The sequence below is a fragment of the Dermacentor silvarum genome, chromosome 1, assembly GCF_013339745.2.
Source record: "Dermacentor silvarum isolate Dsil-2018 chromosome 1, BIME_Dsil_1.4, whole genome shotgun sequence".
Taxonomy (NCBI): Eukaryota; Metazoa; Arthropoda; class Arachnida; order Ixodida; family Ixodidae; genus Dermacentor; species Dermacentor silvarum.
The window spans coordinates 398,506,295-398,527,946 of NC_051154.1; the positions used below are offsets into that span (position 1 = coordinate 398,506,295).

The window sequence follows — 21,652 nt, forward strand, 5'->3', positions numbered from 1 at the left end:
TCAACTAGAACTCTGCTCATTCACGGCAATAATCGGTGGCTGCAAATTAGACAGTAGGGCACAGGTCCTAAATATCTTGCCGGCGATGTCTAACATGTTGATAGGCACTGGCCTATCTAAAAAATGGAATTGCTTGATGCGCCTTATAACCCTTTCAACATGTATTCTAGCTCCAGCAATCTTTCGAGTAGCAATTACATCACTTGCAGAAAGCTGGTTTCCTTTCTTGAAGGGTGGGATATAGATCTGAATGGTTGGGGGGAAAATGCTGTCCAAGCGAAAGCCTTTGTCTACCATTACACCATCACCCGGTTGCAAGCGTTTTAAGAGGCCACTTCTCTCCGCTATTTCGGTGTCACTAACGTGACCGCCCCATATCTCGGGAACAAAGCATACATAACCATCAGGTGTGACACCTACAAGTGCCTTGAAGGTATTAAAATGCTTGTAGGTTGAAAAAGTTTGCCTTTGTGCTTTTAACTTTGAGGACTTCTGAATTCTGACCTCAGTGCAGTCCAGAACCACTCTCGTGTTAGGAAAATCTGAAAATGCCTCTGGCATGTGTCGTTGTACTTCAGCTAAAGATGGCATCCGTGTTAAGGCATACAGCTCCTTATCTAAAAAGTTAATCCAGCTACAGAAAATGCGGCTCAGGCTAGATTGTGATATGCCAAACAACCTGGCTACTTCCCTTGCACAAACTCCCGTTCGTAGCCTGTACAAAACCATGAACAGTTCTTCTCGCTTTGAAAGCTGCCTGTCTTTTTCAATTTGCTGTTGCTGCTCATTCTTTTGGGGAACCCAGTACGCCATTCTCTGGGCATTCGCTTCGAGGTGTCCATACAAAGCATCAAACTGCACTTTGCTCGTAAGTCCAGTGTAAAATTTAAATGCGGTACTATGAATTGTGTCCACAGAAAAGCTTTGTGATTGCAGCCTTTTACATCTGACTTCGAGCTCTTGAATTCTCTTCTTCATTGCAGTATGTTCTCCTAGCAGGCCGTTGAAACTGCTTGTGCTGACATTCTCTAGTTGCTCCTTAGCTGTGGCAGTAGTGCGACGCATCAGCAATGCAGCTACACCTTCACACTCCTGTGATGAAGTAGTGAAACCTGTACATGCAACAAATGCAAGGCAGGTTAGAATAAGTGCAATGTTATTCATGCTTTGGAAATTACTATTTTGAATCGCAGGTTTATATATGTTCGCCTTGTCGGCATTCTAGGGTCTCCATCTACATAAACAAAGTTGGCTGTCATGTATGCTTTTCAATATCACGAACAGTAATAGTCAGCGACAAGTCAAGCATGCAGGAGATGATTTTTCCCAGAAAAAAGCGTAAAGCACCTGCCCTTCGTGCCTTTATCCTCCAAAAAGTTTCCTTAGACTGCACTAGGCACGAACAAGTACATCCAATAGTCAGCAACATTGAATGTGCTGCATTCATAAGTCACACGCACAAACAGTCTGAATGCCATGGCGACAGAGGTAGCGTGCAGCATAAACTGGTAGTTTGCATAAGGTCGAAGAGCGGACCTCACTGGCCTGTACAAATTAGCAATACAAATTATAGCACTATGATGTTCGGCTGTTTCTTCACCCGTTCTCGGTTTCAACAATTTTTAAATAACCTGCTTGTTGGCTGCCCTCCACCCGTGTGCGAGAGTGCCCCAGTTAAGAAGCACTGCAAATAAATTACAAGCTTGATTCCTTCACAGACAGGTGTCACTGAGCCCTGTCATTGACTATTGTGCATCATGCAACGTTTTAGATGGTTTATGTATGACAAGTGCTTGCCTGCTGTGCTCTCGGAATCTGACATGTCCGTCTGTTCCATCTCCACAGAGTCTTCATCACCTGAGGAAATAATGTCACATTTGTGTTGCATTAGTATTCTTGTATAAAAGTAATGTAGCCTAGTTTTGCAGAAAGATTACTCACACTTTGAAGACGTCTCATTTGCCATTGAGTCCTGTTTTAGGTCTGCCTGCTTCTCTGAAACAGCTAAAGTTATAAAAAGACAAATCATTCAAGTGCATAAATTAAAAATGGGCACTACTAGCTCAAGTGAATCGCACTCATAGTCTTGTTTGAGATGCCTATATTTCTGCGTAGATAACCTTACGGAAAGACTAATAGGCAGGTCATTATTGTGAATGGAATTAAGAGCAATAAGAAATGAAGGCTTGTCAAGGACGCAAGACCTTTCTACATTGACAGAGTGTGGACTAGTGGCCAAAGAGCTACACATTACCACACCTTACAAAGCGTCGATAAATTCATTCCGGAAAAAGCCTGCACGAATGCATATAATACTGTAACAGAAGGATACCGTACCAATGCTAGGTAGGAAGACGCGTCACTCGTGTGTCCGCAGTCAAATAGTTGGCATTTCCTTATCATGCAAGCAAGCGCATGCCACGATAACGTGCTCCGTTCGCCTCCGCAAGACATACCTCGTCGGTGCTCACTGTGTTGTTTCATACGCGCTGCCGTGCGTACATAGCGATGAAAAGCGTCCTTTTTCTTGAACTCATCGGTGTAAACAAACAGAGAAGGCACGTAATTAGGGTGCCTGGGCGAGTTGGATGGCGATCCTGCAAAACATAACCCCAGTGAATGTAGCATCACTGCGACTAGCCAAAGGGTGCACAGTACACATTCACCAGAAATATGCGAACATCGCAAGAGTTACGAATCAATGCGCGGCAATCACGTTGCCACATAAAGGGAGATTTTTTTTTCTTCGCTGAACGGCAGAAATGAACCGTTAAGTCAGTCACGCGCCGGCCTTGCACTCTTTGGCATTCAGTATATTCTAGCGGCGAATGAACGAGGTTAAGCACACTTACAAGGATTATTTACAGGTATATATTTGATGGGCAAAGTAATCAACAACAGTGCGTTATGCCGAACGACGCGCGGACCCGGCTGGGGCGCGCGCTCGTCGGAGCGCGCGTGCGTTGCCACTTGGTGAGCCATAGCTCGCTCTTTTTGCCGTCGTATACTGTCCCTTTGAAGCAGAAGAGGTACACAGCTGTGTCGTGCTGCTCAGAGCCGTAGTGCGAGCTTCATCACTGTTAATACACGAAAGCAACAGCTGCGCGCCAAGACTGGCAGTGCCGCACCGCCGCGCACTGAAAATAACTTGCAGCAGACGCCGCATCAGTTACTCGAATGCATAAGCGACGTCGCAAGCAAAATGCTCGTAGTTCGTTTGCATACGCACCTTTCACGAAGTGTTTTTCACACAGCCTTGCCGAACCTGAAGGCTCCCAGGGGCTGCCGTCTTCATTTTGGCGCCTCACAGCCCTGATCCATGCTTCACGGCGCTGGCGATCACGTTTCACCGATGGGAAGCGGAAGAAATGGATGTTGCTGCCGGGCACACCTCGAGAAGTACACCCATAAGCAGCACATGTTGACGGCATCGCACTGACAGGACCTTCTTGTTGTTGTTTTTTTTTATCAACTGCGATTTTGTTATTGCTCGCGCCTCCAACACGACTGCGGGGTACACGGCCGGGTCGTCGACGAAGCCGTACGAATTGTTTGTTACTCTGGCCGCTAGGGTTCTGCGCATGCGCTGTAGGGTCATGCAAAAGGCGGATTGGCTGCTGCGCTTCGGTCAACTGGGCGGGGCCTCCTCCTGTATTCTAAAGTTGTACCCGACTATAGTCGTTTCGAAAGTCTTGAACGAAACCGCACGCCATGCATTCAAAATCCACCCGCACACTTTTTGCAGCTAAACATAAAACTGCCAAGAAATGTGCCTCGGCACACCCGATACTATTCAAGCATGCTGGATCTACGCTGCATAGTTGAAATCTGTCTGTCTAGATCCAACACATGGAGCGTTACGGTTGTATGATGATGATGCCATCAGCACCGTTACAAGATTACTTTGTCAGTTTAAAACTCCGCCTGGATGCAGCGGCAACACGTGGCCCCCTCCAGCTGCCGCTCGCGAGGTGGCGCTTCCGACGCCATTGGCCTGTCTTTACATTGGCCCGGTCGCGGCATCGTTACAGAGCCTGCGCGCTGCATTAAAAAAATTCATGCAGTTAACTCTGTATAAGGAGAATACGGTTCACACACCCTACTCTCACCCCCAACTTGCTCGGAAAAGGTTGAATCGCCTGCCAACTTTTTCGGTGATCTTTTGTTACCGTTAATAGACAGCAAATAGGCCTGGTAAAATTGCTCGAGGATAAGTTGTATGTCCACCACAATTTCATGCTGAAGCACATATATGTGCCTCCATTTGTCGCTACTTCTAAAGACATACCGAAAAGCTCGTTAGTGAGCTTAGTGGATGTATCACAGCCGCTTTTATAGGCGAAGCGCAATCTTGAGATGTGATAGTTTTAAAAACTTGTCATTACGGCCCTGCAAAACTGGACATCCAGCGAAGCTGTTGCAAAACCACCACTACAGCTGCTGAGGTGGTATGCAATGCTTAATTTATGGCTCTGATGCTTTTTTTGAGGTTGTTCTTTATTGAAACGTATGTTCTGTGGGTTGTATGGGTGATTTCAATCAATGTACGCACTGTTCGCTTCACTTTTCTGAGCGCTTGTAGCCTCTGTGATGAGCCGTTGCATTTCCCCCTTTTCACGTTGGCAATGCTTAGGTGACACAAATAGACAGCTTAGGGGACAGTGGCCATCTTAAGTCACTTTCCAATTCTAATCAAGCTAGCAACAATAACGGCATTGAAGCGAGAACCGATGCGGGCCACATTGCTGTCCAAACAATATGGTGGCCGAGCAGAATGCTCTGAAACTCGACGGGAAGGTCATCTGCACATAATAAAATGTACTCCCGCTCTTGTCTGCTTCATGTAAGCTACGTTGTGTCCATCATATGTTTGCACATTAAAAATATTACAAAATAGCGTTTATATGTGCTTTTTGCAGCTTTTATAGGGGATAGATCAGAGCACTGCCTTTAATTGATCATTTGAGGCTCTCAGAGCTTGGTTTTCATTCCTGATTCATACTCCTTGTTTGCTGTAGCCCAAAAAGCTTTAATATCCCTTAGTTCCTTGCAAAAGTCTCGCTCGATTGTGTCTTTGAAGTACCTGAACTCCGCCCCAAGTTCACGCTTCAGCTCATCAAAAAGTAATCTGATCTCCTTCGACATCCTTAAAAAAAATAGCTATGCCAAAAACACAAAATGATACAAATGGCAGCAATGACAGCAGTGGCAAGAGCAGTGAAAATCAAGAAATGAACTGATTCCCAACCTGCGTAAAAGATGCGCAGAATTCGTGAGCACACGTAAAGCCTTCTGCCGCCCCTATTGCCGCGTGAAAAGAGCAGACAATGCGTTCGGTGCTTTTGTAGGGTCCGCACAGAAAACGAGCCAGTGGGGCAGAAGGGGCAGTGTCGCAGTAAAATATCCTTAGCTTGAAAGGTGATGCTAATGTAGGAAACGCAGCTTTCCCATCCACGGGGATGAAGTCTGAAACGGTAGCGAAGCCAACAGAGCCGGATTGCAGGATAAGGTATCAGCAATGCCAGCAAAAAAGATGCGCAGAGTCTGTTATCACACGTGAAGCCTGCTGCCGCCTTTGCTGCCATGTGAGTCAGGGATTATGATCAAAATCATGGATTATGACAGGGTCTGTTCAGGTCTAGTTCATTGGCAACACAGGACCGCACTGCATTCTTAAGAATTAAAAAACTGAACCTTGCAAGTTTTGAGAACATTTTGCTGCCCTGAAATGGTCCCAAAGAAAGCAGATACATTGAAGCCTGTCATGTCACAGTGACCTAACGGGCATGAAATTCAGGAAAGAGAACATTAACTTTTTCTAATGCTAGCCAACTTTTTCCAGTCATATGAATCAAAAAAGACTTTTAAAACACTTTTCCTGCCTAAACTGGTTTAGTATTGCTGTTTCATGTCTAAGTCACGAATGTATACAGCCTAATGAAAAGGAACATGTCAGTACGTGGCATGCGATCTGCTGTGGGTGCTTGGTGGGGCACCATAGCGTGACCCCAAGAAAATTTTCAGATGGTTGTTGGGGCACCATAACATGACTCCAAGAAGATTTTCAGATGCTAGCGGCAACTAAATGTGCCAATTTGTGCTTTCTTTACTCAAACATAACCGTGGCTTTGACTCTTCCTACCGTGCCCACTGGGCATCATTAGCCCGCTATCGATGGTTTCAAATGCCACTTTCGAGACCTTCCGCTCTTCTCACGGACGCATTGCCCTATTAGGCATGAGGGACTTTATCTTTGTTTTATAGGCAGTTCGCTTTTTTCCTGCCCGGTGGTACTCAGCACTTTACAATAATACGGTACTCTACAAATAGTCTATTCTTGCTTGCTCACTTGTGGAACAGCAGCTGCATGTTGTAGTGCCATAATAAATAAATCTTTCACGTGGCGATTGGTACAGTATTACAGCAAACGAAATTATACTGTAATATGTTAATAAACATACTGATCTTGTTTTCTTTTTTCCATTTTTTCTTTCAGTCATCGTTCTTTGGTCTTTGGTATTGAGCTGTGCCTTGGGCTCACACGCCACCTGGTGGACGTGGGCACCACAGTCGCTGCAGGCACTCATGTTGTAAGTTTGCTGTTGTCTTTTAATATTTCATTGTGGGAATCTTATGTGTGTCTCATAGCGTGCGCAGTATGTAGAGTGTCGAGATGAGCTACCACTGGGTGTGCAGGGACATCTGTCTTAGTGGGCCGCATTGTTAAGAGTAGAGTACGTGATACAGTTTTAAAAATCTCGCCATTCGGCCCTGCAAGACTGGATGTCCAGCAAAGCTGTTGCAAAACCACCACTACAACTGCTGAGGTGGTATGCAATGCTTAATTTATGGCTCGGATGCTTTTTTTGAGGTTGTTCTCTATTGAAACGTATGTTATTCTGTGGGTTGTATCGGTGATTTCAATGAATGTACATACTGTTCGCTTCACTTTGCTGAGCGCTTGTAGCGTCTGGGATGAGCCATTGCATTTTTTGCATGCTTAGGGGGGTATGAGCCATTGCTGATGATTTCTGGTAATGGACAGACACGAAAAATGCCAACTATTCGGAGGCTAACAGCATCGCTGTAAAAATTGGGAGTTTCCCCCTTTTCACATTCTGGCTATGCTTCAATAGTAATTGCCTTCTAAATAGACAGCTTATGGGACAGTAGGCATCTTAAGTCACTTTCCAATTCTAATCTAGCTAGCAACAATGGCGGCATTGAAGCGAGAACCGATGCGGGCCATATTGCTGTCCAAACAATATGGTGGCCGAGCAGAATGCTCTGAAACTCGACGGGAAGGTCATCTGCACATAATAAAATGTACTCCCGCTCTTATCTGCTTCATGTAAGCTACGTTGTGTCAATCATGTTTGCCCATGAAAAGTGTTACAAAATGGTGTTTATATATGTGCTTTTCACAGCTTTTTGGGGGGGTCAATGCAAGGTGGCATCAATCACAGTCGCATCAATTGCATAATGCGTTCTTTTACTTTGGACTCAAAGCTGTCTTCTTAGCTGTCAAGTAGACTGTCATTGTCGCCTTTCCCTAATACTGTCACAGACACTTTCTTACGCCGTAGATGGCACGGGAGGATAACTGTACCCATGAATGCGTTGCCGGACCAAGCCTGAGTAGAGGCAACAATTATAGTGGTGGATGACTAGACAGGCACCAAGTATGTGATCCGTGTGCGCGAACTAATAATTGCATAATTGAAACAGCAGCACTGGCTTTTGGTGCAAAGGGATCGTGGGGATTATGTGAGCTGGAAAAATTCGACCACAATGGCCTGCCCCTATGTAAGAGTCGAGCCCCACCTTGTCAAGATAGCAGAAAAAAATTTCACCTGTGTAATGGTACTTTCTGCTTTATTGATGGCAGCCTAATCTCACCCTGAATGTATTCCGTCTTTCTTGCTCAGGCCAAATGCACGCTCAAGCATCCACCAGGAAACACGATCTACCGCAAGTGAAACTATTCCTTTTTTGGAGATAGACAGCCGCAAGAACAAGGTTTGTGTGCCCATAGGCGTATCTACCGGGGGGGCAGGGGGGGCACTTGCCCCCCCCCCCCCCGCTGTCAAAAGTGGGGGGGCAAAGTATGCCATTTGCCCCCCCCCCCCACTTTCGAAAACGGGCACTTTCGGCTACACACTGGAAAGTCCAACAAAACTACTGCTGAAGCTAAATTTTACTTCTTAATAGAGTCAGCACGTTAATAATGCTTTTCTTTACGACGTATCCCTGGTTTGGGCAGCGAGTATTGTGCCTCCTCGTGACGCTCTGTAGCGGGCGACGCGCGAGATTCGCTATATATAAACGCTTGCATTGCGCAGAAGTCCTGGCGCTGGACAGTTACTGCAGTTACAAATTACCACCTAACCATACGAGAAAAAACAAAACGATTGGCTTGATATATTTAACCTTCGGGCGAGGGGAGAGGTCTGGATGAAGTATTTTAATCAGCTGCTCCCAACAATGGGTGTGCCTTACTGCATGAAATGGTTGGATTATCAAATGCTGGAACTACTGAATCTCCGTGCAGAGATAGTCTACGTAGCGTTGCAGTATAAATATATATCTTATCACCATCAAAAATATAATCAAACCACTTACAGGTGTAACTGCCGAATTTTTTTGTGTAATCATGACTTATCGTATATTTATTTATTCATTTATTCTTGATACCTCAAAGGTCCTAGAACGGGACATTACATGAGGGGTGGGCACGTAGAAAAATGGTGGGACAGGTTAGGTGGCGTGACTTGAAAGATGGTCTGCAATATCAGTTTTGAAACGGGAAATGTTGGTGATGAGGGCGATGTCAGAAGAAAGGTATTCCATTCTCGGGCTGTGTGCAGAAAAACAGAACGCTGATACATAGTGGAATGGGCGCGTGGTAGATAAACAGCATTGGGATGCGTATGGGCGGGAGAAACGATGCGCTGGAATGATGATTAGGTTACCCGTCGGCAGCGAATGAAAGAACCTAAAAAAAATACGAGCAATTTTGCGGCGGGAGGTGAGCGGGGGAAGACGCAACCGAGATTTTAAGGCTGAGACACTTGTATTATAGGTGTAGTCAGAAAGAATGATACTGGCAGCACGGCTCTGAACCGATTCAAGGGAATTAATCATATTAACCTGGTTGGTTGTCATAGATAGCACTAGCATAAGTTTAGAACGGATTAGGGTTTTATATGCACATTCATTTATTCATGATACCTCAAAGGTCCCAGAACGGGACATTACATGAGGGTCTGCGAGGTGATATGTTTGTGAAATTGACCTCAGTCGAACGTGCAGAGCGATTTCAGTGCCAATAGAACACTTAACTGAATTTTTTCTAAAGGCCTGTGTCACTTCTGCTTTAATCGATTTCATTTTCAGGCCGTTTCTGAATAAGGGCTACCACACAACTTGTTTGCCGGCAGGAGCAAGAACAGCAGATGTTTAATATTTTGAAGAAATGAAGACCACCTTATTGTGACGTGTTCCTAAAATTTGAACTGCGGTGGTTGCTTACGTACTCAAAAAACCGCTACTGAATACTCGCTGTCCCCCAGTTTTTATGCTTTATACACGGCATTTAGTTGTTGATCCCGGTATCCTCAGTGAACTATGCGGGGCATGGTGTTAATGTTCATTCGAAGTACGAAACAATATCCAGAGTGACGAACAATAAATGTTTTTTCTGTGTAGGTTCATTGCAAACCTTTGTAGAAAGTTACATATGGAAGTGTTCCAGGGTGCCATACCACCGCTTTCCCCGACCCCTAAAACAATTGCATAAGATATGGACTTGAAATTCCATGAAAATAGGGAGAATTTTAAGCGCAATGCGTTGCGAAAATCTCACTTTCCTGCTTTATATGCAAGTGTTGCAGATAACTACTAAAACCTTGTGCCATTTGTTCCCGTGCACCATAAAGGATGCGTATAGGTTGCTTCTCCGTTGTCCTCGGTGAGCTAAACAAGGCATCTTGTTTATATCTGGGGATAATGAAATTTTCTGACGAAGTAAATTGTGTACTGATGAATTTCTGCTTTGTTAAAATTCCAGCAAGAAGTGCTTCAAAGCATTACACGGGGACAAGGTTTAAAACGGAACACTAATATACGGGTAACTTTTAAAGTATGCGATGTAATTACACGAAACTGAAACATTTAGTGCAACTGTTGGAAAAAAAACAGCTTCACTAAAAATCGGGTTGTAATTCACAAAGTTCGCACAGCTCTGCCGTCTTTTACTTTTTAGTATTGAGAGTAATTTACGTTGATTGTACTTCGTTCTGTATAACCTAGACAGTACTATTACCTTAACTAGCGATACATTTATGCTGTACAGTTAAACACCGAGTAAAATACTTTGTTTAATTAGTAAAATTGACTCTAACAAATGTGAATTTTTTTGTGAGCTGCACTGCTGCTACTGGGTTGGATCAGGGACCTCTGGGCACTCAATGCCATTTGTCCCTTTTTCACATATAGATTTTACAGCAACAAGAAATAAATGCAAATTCAAATAATTTTGCAGGCCTCAATGGTTAACCATGTGTTATTGAGAAATAGGTCTATTGTGACAAATAAAAATACTTAACAGATGCATTTCCACGCTTTGTCACTTATTCAAATAGTTATATATATATACAGAGAGTGAGAGCGTCAGATCTGCGGTTTGCCCCCCCACTCGAGAAATAGTTGATACGCCTCTGTGTGTGCCTATTTCCAACCTTGTAGACTCACCACCATTGTGCTTGTGGGAATGAATCTGCGTTAGAGCGCAGTTTTTCGCATTATTTTATAATCATGACCCGATATTTATGTTCACTGCAGGACGGAGGTGCTGTGATCTCCAATTACCCTTGTCTTGCGCTACCTGATACCAACATGCGCCTGCAAATTTTCTAACTTCATCACCCCACCTAGTTTTCTGCCATCCTCGACTGCGCTTCCCTTCTCTTGGTACCCTTCTGTAACTCTAATGGTTCACCAGATATCCATCCTACGCATTACATGGTGTGCCCAGCTCCATTTCTTTCTCTTAATCCATTCAGTGCAGTTCACACCCCCCCACTACGATGTGCAGCCCAGATGCGCGCACAAGTGCAAGGCTGATTGTCTCAGTTGGACTAGTTAGAAACTTGCTAAAATCTTTCTCTTGTCCCCTTCCTCTTCTTCCTTAAAGGCACTGAAGGTATTCACTAATGCAGCTCCATCTAGCCTCACTTTCTGCTTTATTAGCTTTGCTATGCATAATTTTTGTATATACCTTTTGTGACGACCAACCCAACACGGTGCTGGTCCCTCCAGGCCAGCTGCTCTCCTCCTGCTTGAAAGAGTGTTCACGAAACAGCGCACAGGCCTAGTTGAGAGTGTTGTTCACCGAGGGTGCTAGAAGATTCCGTGCTGTGTCAAACTTCTGAGCCACCATGGTGAAGTAGTTTGATATGTGGTAGGAAGTGACAACCAGTGGTTGTGAGTCAATGGAAGAGATTACTTGCCTGCTCACAACTTTAGTTTGCACCTGCATTGTTGTTTGAGCCTCAAGAAAACCTATGAACAGTCCTCTTTTCAACTGCTCCTCATTGTGTCAATGTGTAATGAGGGGGCCCTCCGAACGATCGACGTAACGCTGCTGGACCTCTATGCTGTGTTCATCTTCCTGTTCTAAAGCTGCATATTTGTTTACGAGCACCAGCCTGAATTGGTCTGCTTTTACACTTACTGCGTCTAGGTTGGCCTGTTTCTTCTTGACTAATTTTATTATTTCTTTCTTCAAATTGAGAGAAATCCTAGGCCTTACTAATCCATGGTCACTGTACTTTACCCTACCTAACACTTCTACATCCTACACTATGCTGCGATCGACAGACAGTATGAAACCTATTTCATTCCTTGTTTCTCCATTAGGGCTTTTCCAGGTCCACTTCCTGTTGCTGCGCTTCCTGAAGAATGTGTTCATTATTCGGAGCCTATTCCTCTCCGCGAATTCTACTAACATCTCTCCTCTTTCATTCCTAGAATTGATACCGTAGTTGCCAATTGCTTGCTCACCAACCTGCTTTTTCCCCACTTTTGCATTGAAGTCGCCCATGACTACAGTATACTGAGTTTGCACCTTTCTCATTGCTAATTCAACATCTTCATAAAACTGTTCTATTTCTCTATCATCGTGACTGGAGGTTGGGGCGTAGGCTTGTACTTCCTTCATTCTACATCTCCTATTCAGCTTTTTATGACTGCTACCCTCTCATTAATGCTGTAGAATTCATCAATATTGCCCGGTATGTCCTTATGGAGTAGAAATACTTCGAATTGTCTCTTATCTGGAAGACCTCTGTAGCAGAGGGCGTGGCCGTTAGTACTGTATAACCCTCACCAGTTCTAACCTCACTAAGGCCAATCATATCCCAGGCAATGCCTGACAATTCTTCAAATAGCTTACTAAGCTAGCCTCACTTAGTGAGGCTAAGCTAGCCTCACTAAGCTAGCCTCACAAGCTAGCCATAGGGTGCACGTGTTGAACGTTGCCAGGTTCAGTTGCCAGTGGTGGCCTGTCCGGACCCAGAGATTCTTAGCACCCTCTGCCGCGTCGCAGGTCTGAACGCTGCCTTGGTCAGGTGCTCTGTAGCCGCCGTGGACTGAGGGCCATGGGTTAATTGCAGGAGTCATGAGGAAGGTAGTGGCTGAAGACTGCACCAGGGAGGCCAATTATTTTTCTGGTGAGGGAGTGACTTTGTCGAAGCTTAGTGGGCCTTCCTAATTTGGTTGCACCTTGACTAGCATAGCCCCACTAGCTCTCGGCGATTTTCGTTTTGCCGGTGTCAGGCGCCACTCCCTGCCTGAAGATGTAGTGGGCTGGAGGAGGATTCGAACTTATGACCTTCAGATTAGAAACCGGGTGTTCTACCTCTGCTCCATACCACCACCACATTATATATAGAAGCAGCTTCCACAGGGAGGGTAAGAAAATCGTAAGTGCACTGAAATGTGGTCGTTATAACTGATGGATCATTATATCTGGGATCGTTATAAGTGGGTTGGACTGTATTCACTATTTCCAGCCATCCCCGCTGAGTTTGAATAATCCGTTGGCTACTCTATATCTCCTTATATTAATTTGCATATCAAGTTATTTTTATTGGGTCCCTCATTCGCATCCTCACCTTATAATTGAATAAATACAGTACATTGTTGTTCCAGTTAATAGTTTCCCCAAAGCTCCCTCATATACTTGGGGATGTCAATACCGTAATAGTCTATTTGGTTACTGTTCCTGTTATTGGCATATTGGTATTAGACTACTGCGACGTATTAACGACCTAGCAACTGTGACCTAGTAAGCTATTCACATTATCTTTGTGATTTCAACTAAAGCATTTGGTGCTGCCTTTCTGTCTGGAAGAAATAAACAAATTTTCTCTGGCAAGCCTGCTATGTGTAATTATGCTTGATGTTTTATCAAACAATATCGTAATCTTTTATTTTGGCTACAACCACCCACCTTATATAAAAAGCACTTGATATTTGAGCTCTTTGTCTTGATCGCACTGGTATATAAATTGAAGTAGACACAATAAAAATGACATATTGAGATGTACTTCCACGAAGCGATTTCGCTTGCTGCCTTGAAAACAGGATGCAAGCGATTATGTGGAAGCGATTAAGCGAATTTACAGGGTCCGAAGCGACTATTTTCCCACGAAAAAAAAATCCGTCCTGTCTTGTGCCCAAGGATGGACTGGCGAGCCGGAGACTCCGAACATATTTAGGGCCGGGCCGGCCCATAGTTAATCTGCTGTGGAGCTATACTCGCATTTGAAAACAGCTGAATAAGTTCTACGTAATGCACAAATTCTGTCCATTTGCTTTATTATATAACGAAAATAATGGACCCCCAAGGTGCATCTCCACAGCGTCGCCGCACCACGCATATCTTACAAAATAGTGCAAGTAAATCTGAATAAACAGCGACAACTTCGGCATTTAGAATGCCGGCTAATGCTATTTATTTCTCTCAAAGCAAAAGACGCACACCAGAGCCTTTTACTAAGCGAAAATGCAACAGCAAAGTCTCTCAAAACATCTTGTCTCTTCCTAGGTGCAAGACAGTGGTACAAAAATTAGCAAGATAATACGCACCGCAGGTTAAGGTGCTGAACAGCTGATTTGACGAAACTTAAGGAGTACGTGGGAAAAATAGACCACACTTGGCCATTCTGTACGGGTTTCGAAGCGAGAGTGCTGGCAACTCCACTAACCGCAGTGGTAAGCGCAAGTGACGCCTTGAAAATGTTCTGTCTTCAGGAGTCAGGCGCCACAGTTTCGTGCCACGTTTCAAGGCATCGCATTTGAAGCGAAGAACGACGTGTGCAGTAGCAGAAAACCACCCGTGACTAAAGGTTACCACGTACCAAGCACTCACGAATGCTCCGGCAACCTTGTGGGCCTATTCCTACCCAAAAGGCACTGCGCACAAGGCCCCTGAGAGAGGGAGGGGCGGCTTCAGAGGAAGATGGCTTGCCGAGACTAGCGAAATCACGTGATGCTCGCTCCTAGTTTTTTTCCTTCCTCCATGGAAATGCATCCCCCTTTAGTTCTCTCCCCTCCCATCGGAGCGTTGCGTGCGATTGGAAGACGGCGCGCTTTCTTCCTGCTTCGTTCGCTTGGGTGCGCGAGATTAAGCCGCTATCACCGACTAACCCTCGCATAGTTTCACTCGCACACAGAGGATACCGCGCGCGGCAACGATTTTATTGCCCACGGAATTTATACGGAAACTCACGGCGATAAAATAGTTTATACGGAACCCACATCCTGACTTCTTCTTAAAAAAAATTTTGATGCGTGTTGTACGGGTCAAAATACAGTACTTGCAATGGGGGAGCAGCTAGTGTGCTGCCGCACTGCCAGGTTTGAATTGCCGCAATGCGAGTTGGCGCTGTGCCAAGAACTGTCAAAACTTTAGTAAAGAGCACAAGATGGAAATAATACATTTTGCCAGTGAACTGCAGAGTTCTTGTTCGAATTGAGCATTGCAAACGCTTACGACTTTGAATTAAGTGTAGTGAAGAAGAGGGACGATGCAGTGGGGCATCCTTACAAGCGCTGTCTAGTGGGTCAGTCTCTCCAGCGCATCGCTCAGACTACGCCGCTCGCGCTCGCGGTTCCCTGAACTGATTGGACGGTCAGCCCTAACGCTTGCGTGCAATAAACACCTTTACAAGTGGTGGAGAGTGCTACGCTCGAACGCATCCTGGAGCTTCGATCCCGTACCCTCTCTTCAACCATGTCTGAGGACGCATCTCAGCCGACGACCCAGCAAACGCCTCCTACACCCTCTGTCGTGTGCTCTGGTCTACCTCGCCACAAGGATCCTCCTGTTTTCAGCGGCACAGACGACAACGACGTGGAGGACGGGCTGTCCACGTACGAGCGAGTAAGCGTCGTCAATAAATGGGATGATGCCGCGAAACTAAGCAACGTGCTCTTTTACCTCGCCGGCGTGGCCAGCCTCTCGTACAACAACCACGAGACGGAAATTCCTACATGGTCCGCGTTCAGGTCCTCGTTAATAGCTGTGTTTGGTCGTCCTGCTGCGCGCAAGGTACGAGCAGAATCCCGCTTGCGAGAACATGCCCAACAGCCAGGAGAGTCCTTCACTAGCTATATTGAAGATATCCTGGACTTGTGTAAGCGCGTGGACGCGACAATGTCGGAATCAGACAAAATCAGAAACGTTATGAAGGGAATCGAGGACGCCGCTTTCAACGTGCTGCTCGCCAAGAACCCCCAATCCGTCACAGAGATTGTTACTTTATGCCAAAGTTACGAGGAGCTACGTAGGCAGCGCTCATTGACTCGTCGGTCTTCCTCACGCGACGAACACATCGCTGGTCTGGCTACCACCTTCGACCAGACCGCACTGCTTGCGGAAATGAAGGCATTCATTCGGGAAGAAGTAGCGCGCCAACTCTCCTTGGTACCCTTCGCTCAGCCGCCGAATGTGCCACAGCCCGCTTCGACTATCGTGCCTCCGCTCCGCCGTGCCATCGAGCAAGAAATCGCCGAAGTATTGCCCATCCAACGCCACCATGTTCCTGCGCCTGTGCCACTGAGCTACACCGAGGTCGTGGCTCCACCCCAACAGTCTCTGGCACCAGCACCACTCAGCTACGCTGAAGTCGTCGCGAGGCCCCACCCACTCTCTGCGCCTGTGCCCCTCACTTATGCCGACGTCGTGGCTAGGCCACCAGTGCAGCCCGCTATGCAGTCATATCACCAGCCGCTGCATACAGGGCGTGCTCCGACGTGGGTGGGACCAGCCACAGCGAGCCGGTGGCGTACGTCTGACAACCGGCCTATATGCTTTGCCTGCGGCTACGCCGGTCACATGGCTCGTTCCTGTAATCGTGTGCAGCCGCCCAGCGTCGCATCGTCCATGCCAAACCGTTCGCCCCGTCCATCTTACGACCCACCTTCCGGTGTGTCACCGACATACCGCCCGCCACCGAACACCGGCTGTTCCCCATCTCCTCGCCGGCGCTCGTTATCGCCGATGCGGCTTTATCCCGTCACTCGGGATGAGGAAAACTAACAGTCGCAGTCCAAGAGGCAAGGGCTGGGTCAACGTCGAAGTGCACAAGTCCTCATTGCAGCCCAATAAATGTGATAGATGTGTTTGTCGACGGTGTCCGCCCGTCTGCACTCGTGGACACAGGAGCAGCCGTATGTGTTATGGACGCTACACTTTGCCGCTTACTTCGTAAAGTCACGACGCCCCTGTCCGGACTATCCCTTCGCACAGCCAGTGCTCAGCATATTCGACCCTTGGCGTCTTGCACTGCTCGTGTAGAAATTCAGGACGTTGTCTACGCCATAGAATTCTTCATCCTTTCCTCCTGCTCTCACGATGTCATCCTCGGCTGGGATTTTCTCTCGCGCCACAATGCCGTTATCGATTGCGCATGGGCCGAAATAGAACTATCACCGCTGCTAGATTTGACGCCCACTGACGCTCCGCCGCTTTCCAGGAAACTGATCGTTGAAGCCGACACTCAGGTTGCTCCCAACGCCTCAATGATCGTGTCCATGCGCTGCAGTGGCCTCTCGGACGCCATTGCATTACTTTCGCCGTCTGGCCGTTTCCTCGCACGGAAGGGCCTGTTGCTACCGTTTGCGACCGTGGACATCATCGAGGGCACTAGCACAATTTTCGTTTGTAACCTGTGCCCATACCCTGTCATGCTGCTCCAAGGAGAATGTGTCGGTACTGTGGAAGCCATCGACGACGTACAAGTTATCGACGTGCCCGACTACCCGAACTGCGCCACCTACCGTACGCTCAGTGCTGTTTCTACATCTGACGCATTGCCCAGAGATGTATTTGGTTCTTCCATCGCTGGAACCCTTACAGCGGCCCAGCGTTCCCAGCTGCTGTCCCTCTTGGAAGAATTTCGTTCATCTTTCGACGTGGCGCAAGCTTCCTTGGGTCGGACTTCAACTGTAACGCACCACATCGACACTGGCTCTCACCCACCATTGCGACAACGCCCGTATCGGGTTTCTGCCAGCGAACGTCGTGTGATTACCGAGCAAGTCAACGACATGCTTTGGCGCGACGTAATTCGACCTTCAAAAAGTCCATGGGCTACTCCTGTCGTACTTGTTACAAAGAAGGACGGCTCCGTAAGGTTTTGCGTCGATTATCGCCGACTGAACAAGATCACTCGCAAGGACGTCTATCCCCTGCCACGCATAGACGACGCAATTGACTGCCTGCAAGGAGCCGAGTTCTTTTCATCTCTGGATTTGCGCTCTGGGTATTGGCAAGTGCCTATGGAAGAAGTCGATCGACCGAAAACAACCTTTATCACGCCCGACGGCTTGTACGAGTTTAACGTCATGCCTTTTGGACTCTGTAATGTGCCCGCGACATTCGAGCGCATGATGGACACAGTTCTGCGAGGCTTAAAGTGGCACACATGTTTGTGCTATCTTGACGACATTGTAGTTTTCGCGCCCGACTTCCCCACGCACCTTGAACGCCTTCGGCGTGTTTTGACGTGTTTATCGAACGCCGGCCTACAATTAAACATAAAGAAGTGCCGATTTGCTGCACGGCAGCTCACGATACTTGGCTATGTCGTATCCAAGGACGGAATTCTCCCCGACCCCGACAAACTTCGCGCCGTTGCCGACTTCCCCAAGCCAACGTCCATCAAAGAATTGCGCAGTTTTATCGGTCTATGCTCATACTTCAGACGCTTCATTCAGAATTTCGCCGCCATCATATCGCCCCTGACGAAGCTCCTAGGGAGCAACGGGCTCCTCACCTCGTGGTCATCAGAGTGCGACGAGGCGTTCACGAGTCTTCGTCGTTTGCTGACTTCCCCCCCAATTTTATGCCACTACGACCCGACGGCCCCTACAGAGGTCCACACAGATGCCAGCGGTGTTGGCCTTGGCGCTGTCCTCGCGCAACGCAAGCAAGGGTTCCCTGAGTATGTCGTCGCTTATGCCAGCCGAACGCTTACGAAAGCCGAGAACAATTACACCGTGACAGAAAAAGAATGTCTCGCAATCATCTGGCCTCTTACTAAGTTCCGGCCATATTTGTATGGCCGCCCATTTGATGTCATCACGGACCACCACGCACTATGTTGGCTGGCGTCATTGAAAGATCCGTCCGGTCATCTTGCACGTTGGGCGCTTCGCCTGCAAGACTACGACATCCGCGTACTCTACCGCAGCGGACGACAGCACTCGGACGCCGATGCCCTCTCGCGCTCTCCCTTGGCTGACAACAATATATCTCAGTTGACTGTGTCTTCCATCGACCTTCGCACCATCGCTTCCGAGCAGCGCAAGGACCCCTGGATTGCGTCGCTTATAGGCTGGCTCTCTGATCCATCGACCAGGTCATCAACCCGCGCGTTGCGCCGTCAAGCTCACCATTTCGCCATTCGCGACGACCTGCTTCACCGGTGCAATTACAGCTCCGACAGCCGCCAGTGGTTGTTAGTAGTGCCTCGCAGCCTGCGTTCCGAAATATGCGCAGCTTTCCACGCCGATCCCCAGTGTGCCCACTCTGGCGTTTTCAAGACTTACCAGCGCCTTCAACAGCGGTACTACTGGCGAGGGATGTACAGCTACGTTCAAAAGTTCGTACGCTCTTGTCCCGATTGCCAGCGCCGGAAATCTTCACCTCGCCTCTCTCCAGCTGGGCTGCAACCTTTACCTTGCCCCACCCGGCCCTTTGGGCGCGTCGGTATAGACTTGTACGGGCCCCTTCCCATGACATCGGCTGGAAACCGCTGGGCCATTGTGGCGGTTGACCACCTTACGCGATACGCTGAAACTGCGGTGCTTCCGGCAGCTACAGCGCGTGACGTTGCCTCCTTCCTGCTTCGTCGATTCATCCTACGTCATGGGCCACCCCAGGAGCTGCTCAGTGACTGCGGACGTGTCTTCCTCTCCGAAGTAGTTGAAGCTATTCTCAAAGAGTGCCACGTTGTTCATCGCACAACGACAGCGTACCATCCTCAAACCAATGGACTCACGGAACGGTTCAACCGTACGCTCGGCGACATGCTCTCAATGTACGTCTCCTCCGACCACACAAACTGGGACGCCATTCTGCCCTTCGTCACCTACGCGTACAATACCGCTACGCAGAGCACTACTGGTTTTTCGCCATATTTCTTATTGTATGGCCGGCACCCATCGCACACCATTGACACAATGCTACCATACCGGCCCGACGCATCTGAATGTGCGCCCATTTCTGATACAGTGAGACATGCCAAAGAGTGCCGCGACCTCGCCCGGGCTTTTACCTCCAATGACCAAGAGCGCCAGAAGAACACTCGCGGTGACACCACCTCTGCGCCCACCTTTCTTCCTGGAGCGCTTGTGTGGCTCTCAGTTCCTTCCGCGGCACCTGGTCTGTCTTCCAAGTTAATGCCTAAGTATGAAGGTCCCTACTGCATCGTCGAGCGTGCATCGCCCGTCAACTATGTGATTGAGCCCGTTGAACCATCTTCCGACATGCGCCGTCGCGGACGCGACATTGTCAACGTCGAGCGCCTCAAGCCGTATTATGATCCCCTAATAGTGATGAACTGTTAGGTCGCCGGACGGCTCCCTTTTTCGTCCCCGGGGTAATTGTAGTGAAGAAGAGGGACGATGCAGTGGGGCATCCTTACAAGCGCTCTCTAGTGGGTCAGTCTCTCCAGCGCATCGCTCGGACTACGCCGCTCGCGCTCGCGGTTCCCTGAACTGATCGGACGGTCAGCCCTAACGCTTGCGTGCAATAAACGCCTTTACATAAGAGGTGTTCTGGCAGATTGAAATACAAATAATTTTGACGGGACCTCGGCGCCCATTCAAATTCATCGAGTTCAATTAACGAGATACCACGGTATTTGATCCTCAATTTAATGAATGCATATGTAACAAATTATATAACAAAGTAAATCTGAAAGGTGTGTCGCCAATATAGGCATATAATGAATATATGAAAACACGTACAGGATATACATAGGTATTTTCGTGTCGGATATGACTTTCATATATATTTATAAAACCATTCACAATAACTTTATGCCTGGTCTACTAAGAAACAATTCAAAGTTGAATCGAATATGGTGGACAATGACTATGGCAGTAGCGAAATATCACCATATGCACCGTATAGCAGCGTACAGTGCTTCAAAAACAACCGCCAACAATCACAAAATGCGTTGTTTTGAAAATGCTTAATTTCTGATCAGATCAATCCGCACAAAAAAAGAAGATAGTGTGCTATTTGTGGCATCCAGATTACGAAGCGCATGATGCGATTAAGCCAACTCGCATGCAGTGCAGTGATCGCCGGACGTGGGCTCAGAGTTGAACTTTTCGCGTGTTGCAGCTCTTGTTCGTGCTACAGATTTGACAGTGGTTGTCACTTGTGACAAAAGATAAAATTAAGATGCTGGTCTATTCTACCAACCACTGTAGCTGGTGTTTGTGCCACCGGCGGCGCAAACACGCTTGAGCTGGCCAGACGGCCAGTCGGCTTTCTTCCGTTGTGGCAGCCGTTAATCGGGCCGTTGTGCAGGCACTTATATGCTCTAGTGCAGAGAAACTGCCATAGTTTGACAACTAGCATCCATAAAAACGGCAGATAGCAAGGCGCCATGTTGCATTTCATTGGCCAAGAATGTTCAAATAAGGACATAGAGGACGAGTGGGTTGCTAGACACTCTCACAGACATGTGGCAAATTTTTCAAGTCCAACAAAACAGCAGCAACACATAAAAATATCTTGTCGGGTAATAAAAAAAATAGCCAGATATTTTCACATGCCCTTGAGATGCTGTACTATAATACATCTTTATTCGACGACCTTGTAGATATGATTTTTCATCAATAAAATTCAGATGGCAGCCGGCACCTGTGTCTTCAGTCCTTAGGTTTATTTACATTCCTTTTTTCCCCCACGCTTCAGTGCTTCATGCTTTTATGTCATGAACTTCGTCCAACTTACCCAAACCGCTATCTGGACTAGAGAAATGTACTTAGTAAGGTGACATTAGTCCCAAATGCCACTCTAAAACCTTGCCTTCCATCGTTTGCACAGTGTTGCAAGCAACTACAC

At 47.3% G+C, this 21,652-nt stretch overlaps 1 protein-coding gene across 1 annotated transcript; it reads right to left on the reverse strand.

Moving 5' to 3' along the window:
* On the reverse strand, positions 1-2,561 carry LOC125943927 (uncharacterized). Its single transcript, XM_049663502.1, has 4 exons — positions 2,457-2,561; positions 1,942-2,004; positions 1,798-1,857; positions 1-1,112 (listed from the first exon to the last, which is right to left on the reverse strand). The coding sequence occupies exons 1-4, from the start codon at positions 2,482-2,484 to the stop codon at positions 1-3; spliced, it is 1,263 nt and encodes a 420-aa protein (XP_049519459.1). The 5' UTR covers positions 2,485-2,561.
* Between the last annotated feature and the right edge of the window lie 19,091 nt (positions 2,562-21,652).

What these genes read in the sequence shown, in the direction of transcription:
- LOC125943927 (XM_049663502.1), bottom strand. Translation starts at nt 2,484, where the DNA reads ATGAAACAACACAGTGAGCACCGACGAG. An exon ending in AAATGAGACGTCTTCAAAGT is followed by an intron (nt 1,858 to 1,941) that starts GTGAGTAATCTT and finishes TTATTTCCTCAG; the next exon opens with GTGATGAAGACTCTGTGGAG. An exon ending in AGATTCCGAGAGCACAGCAG is followed by an intron (nt 1,113 to 1,797) that starts GCAAGCACTTGT and finishes TTGCATGTACAG; the next exon opens with GTTTCACTACTTCATCACAG.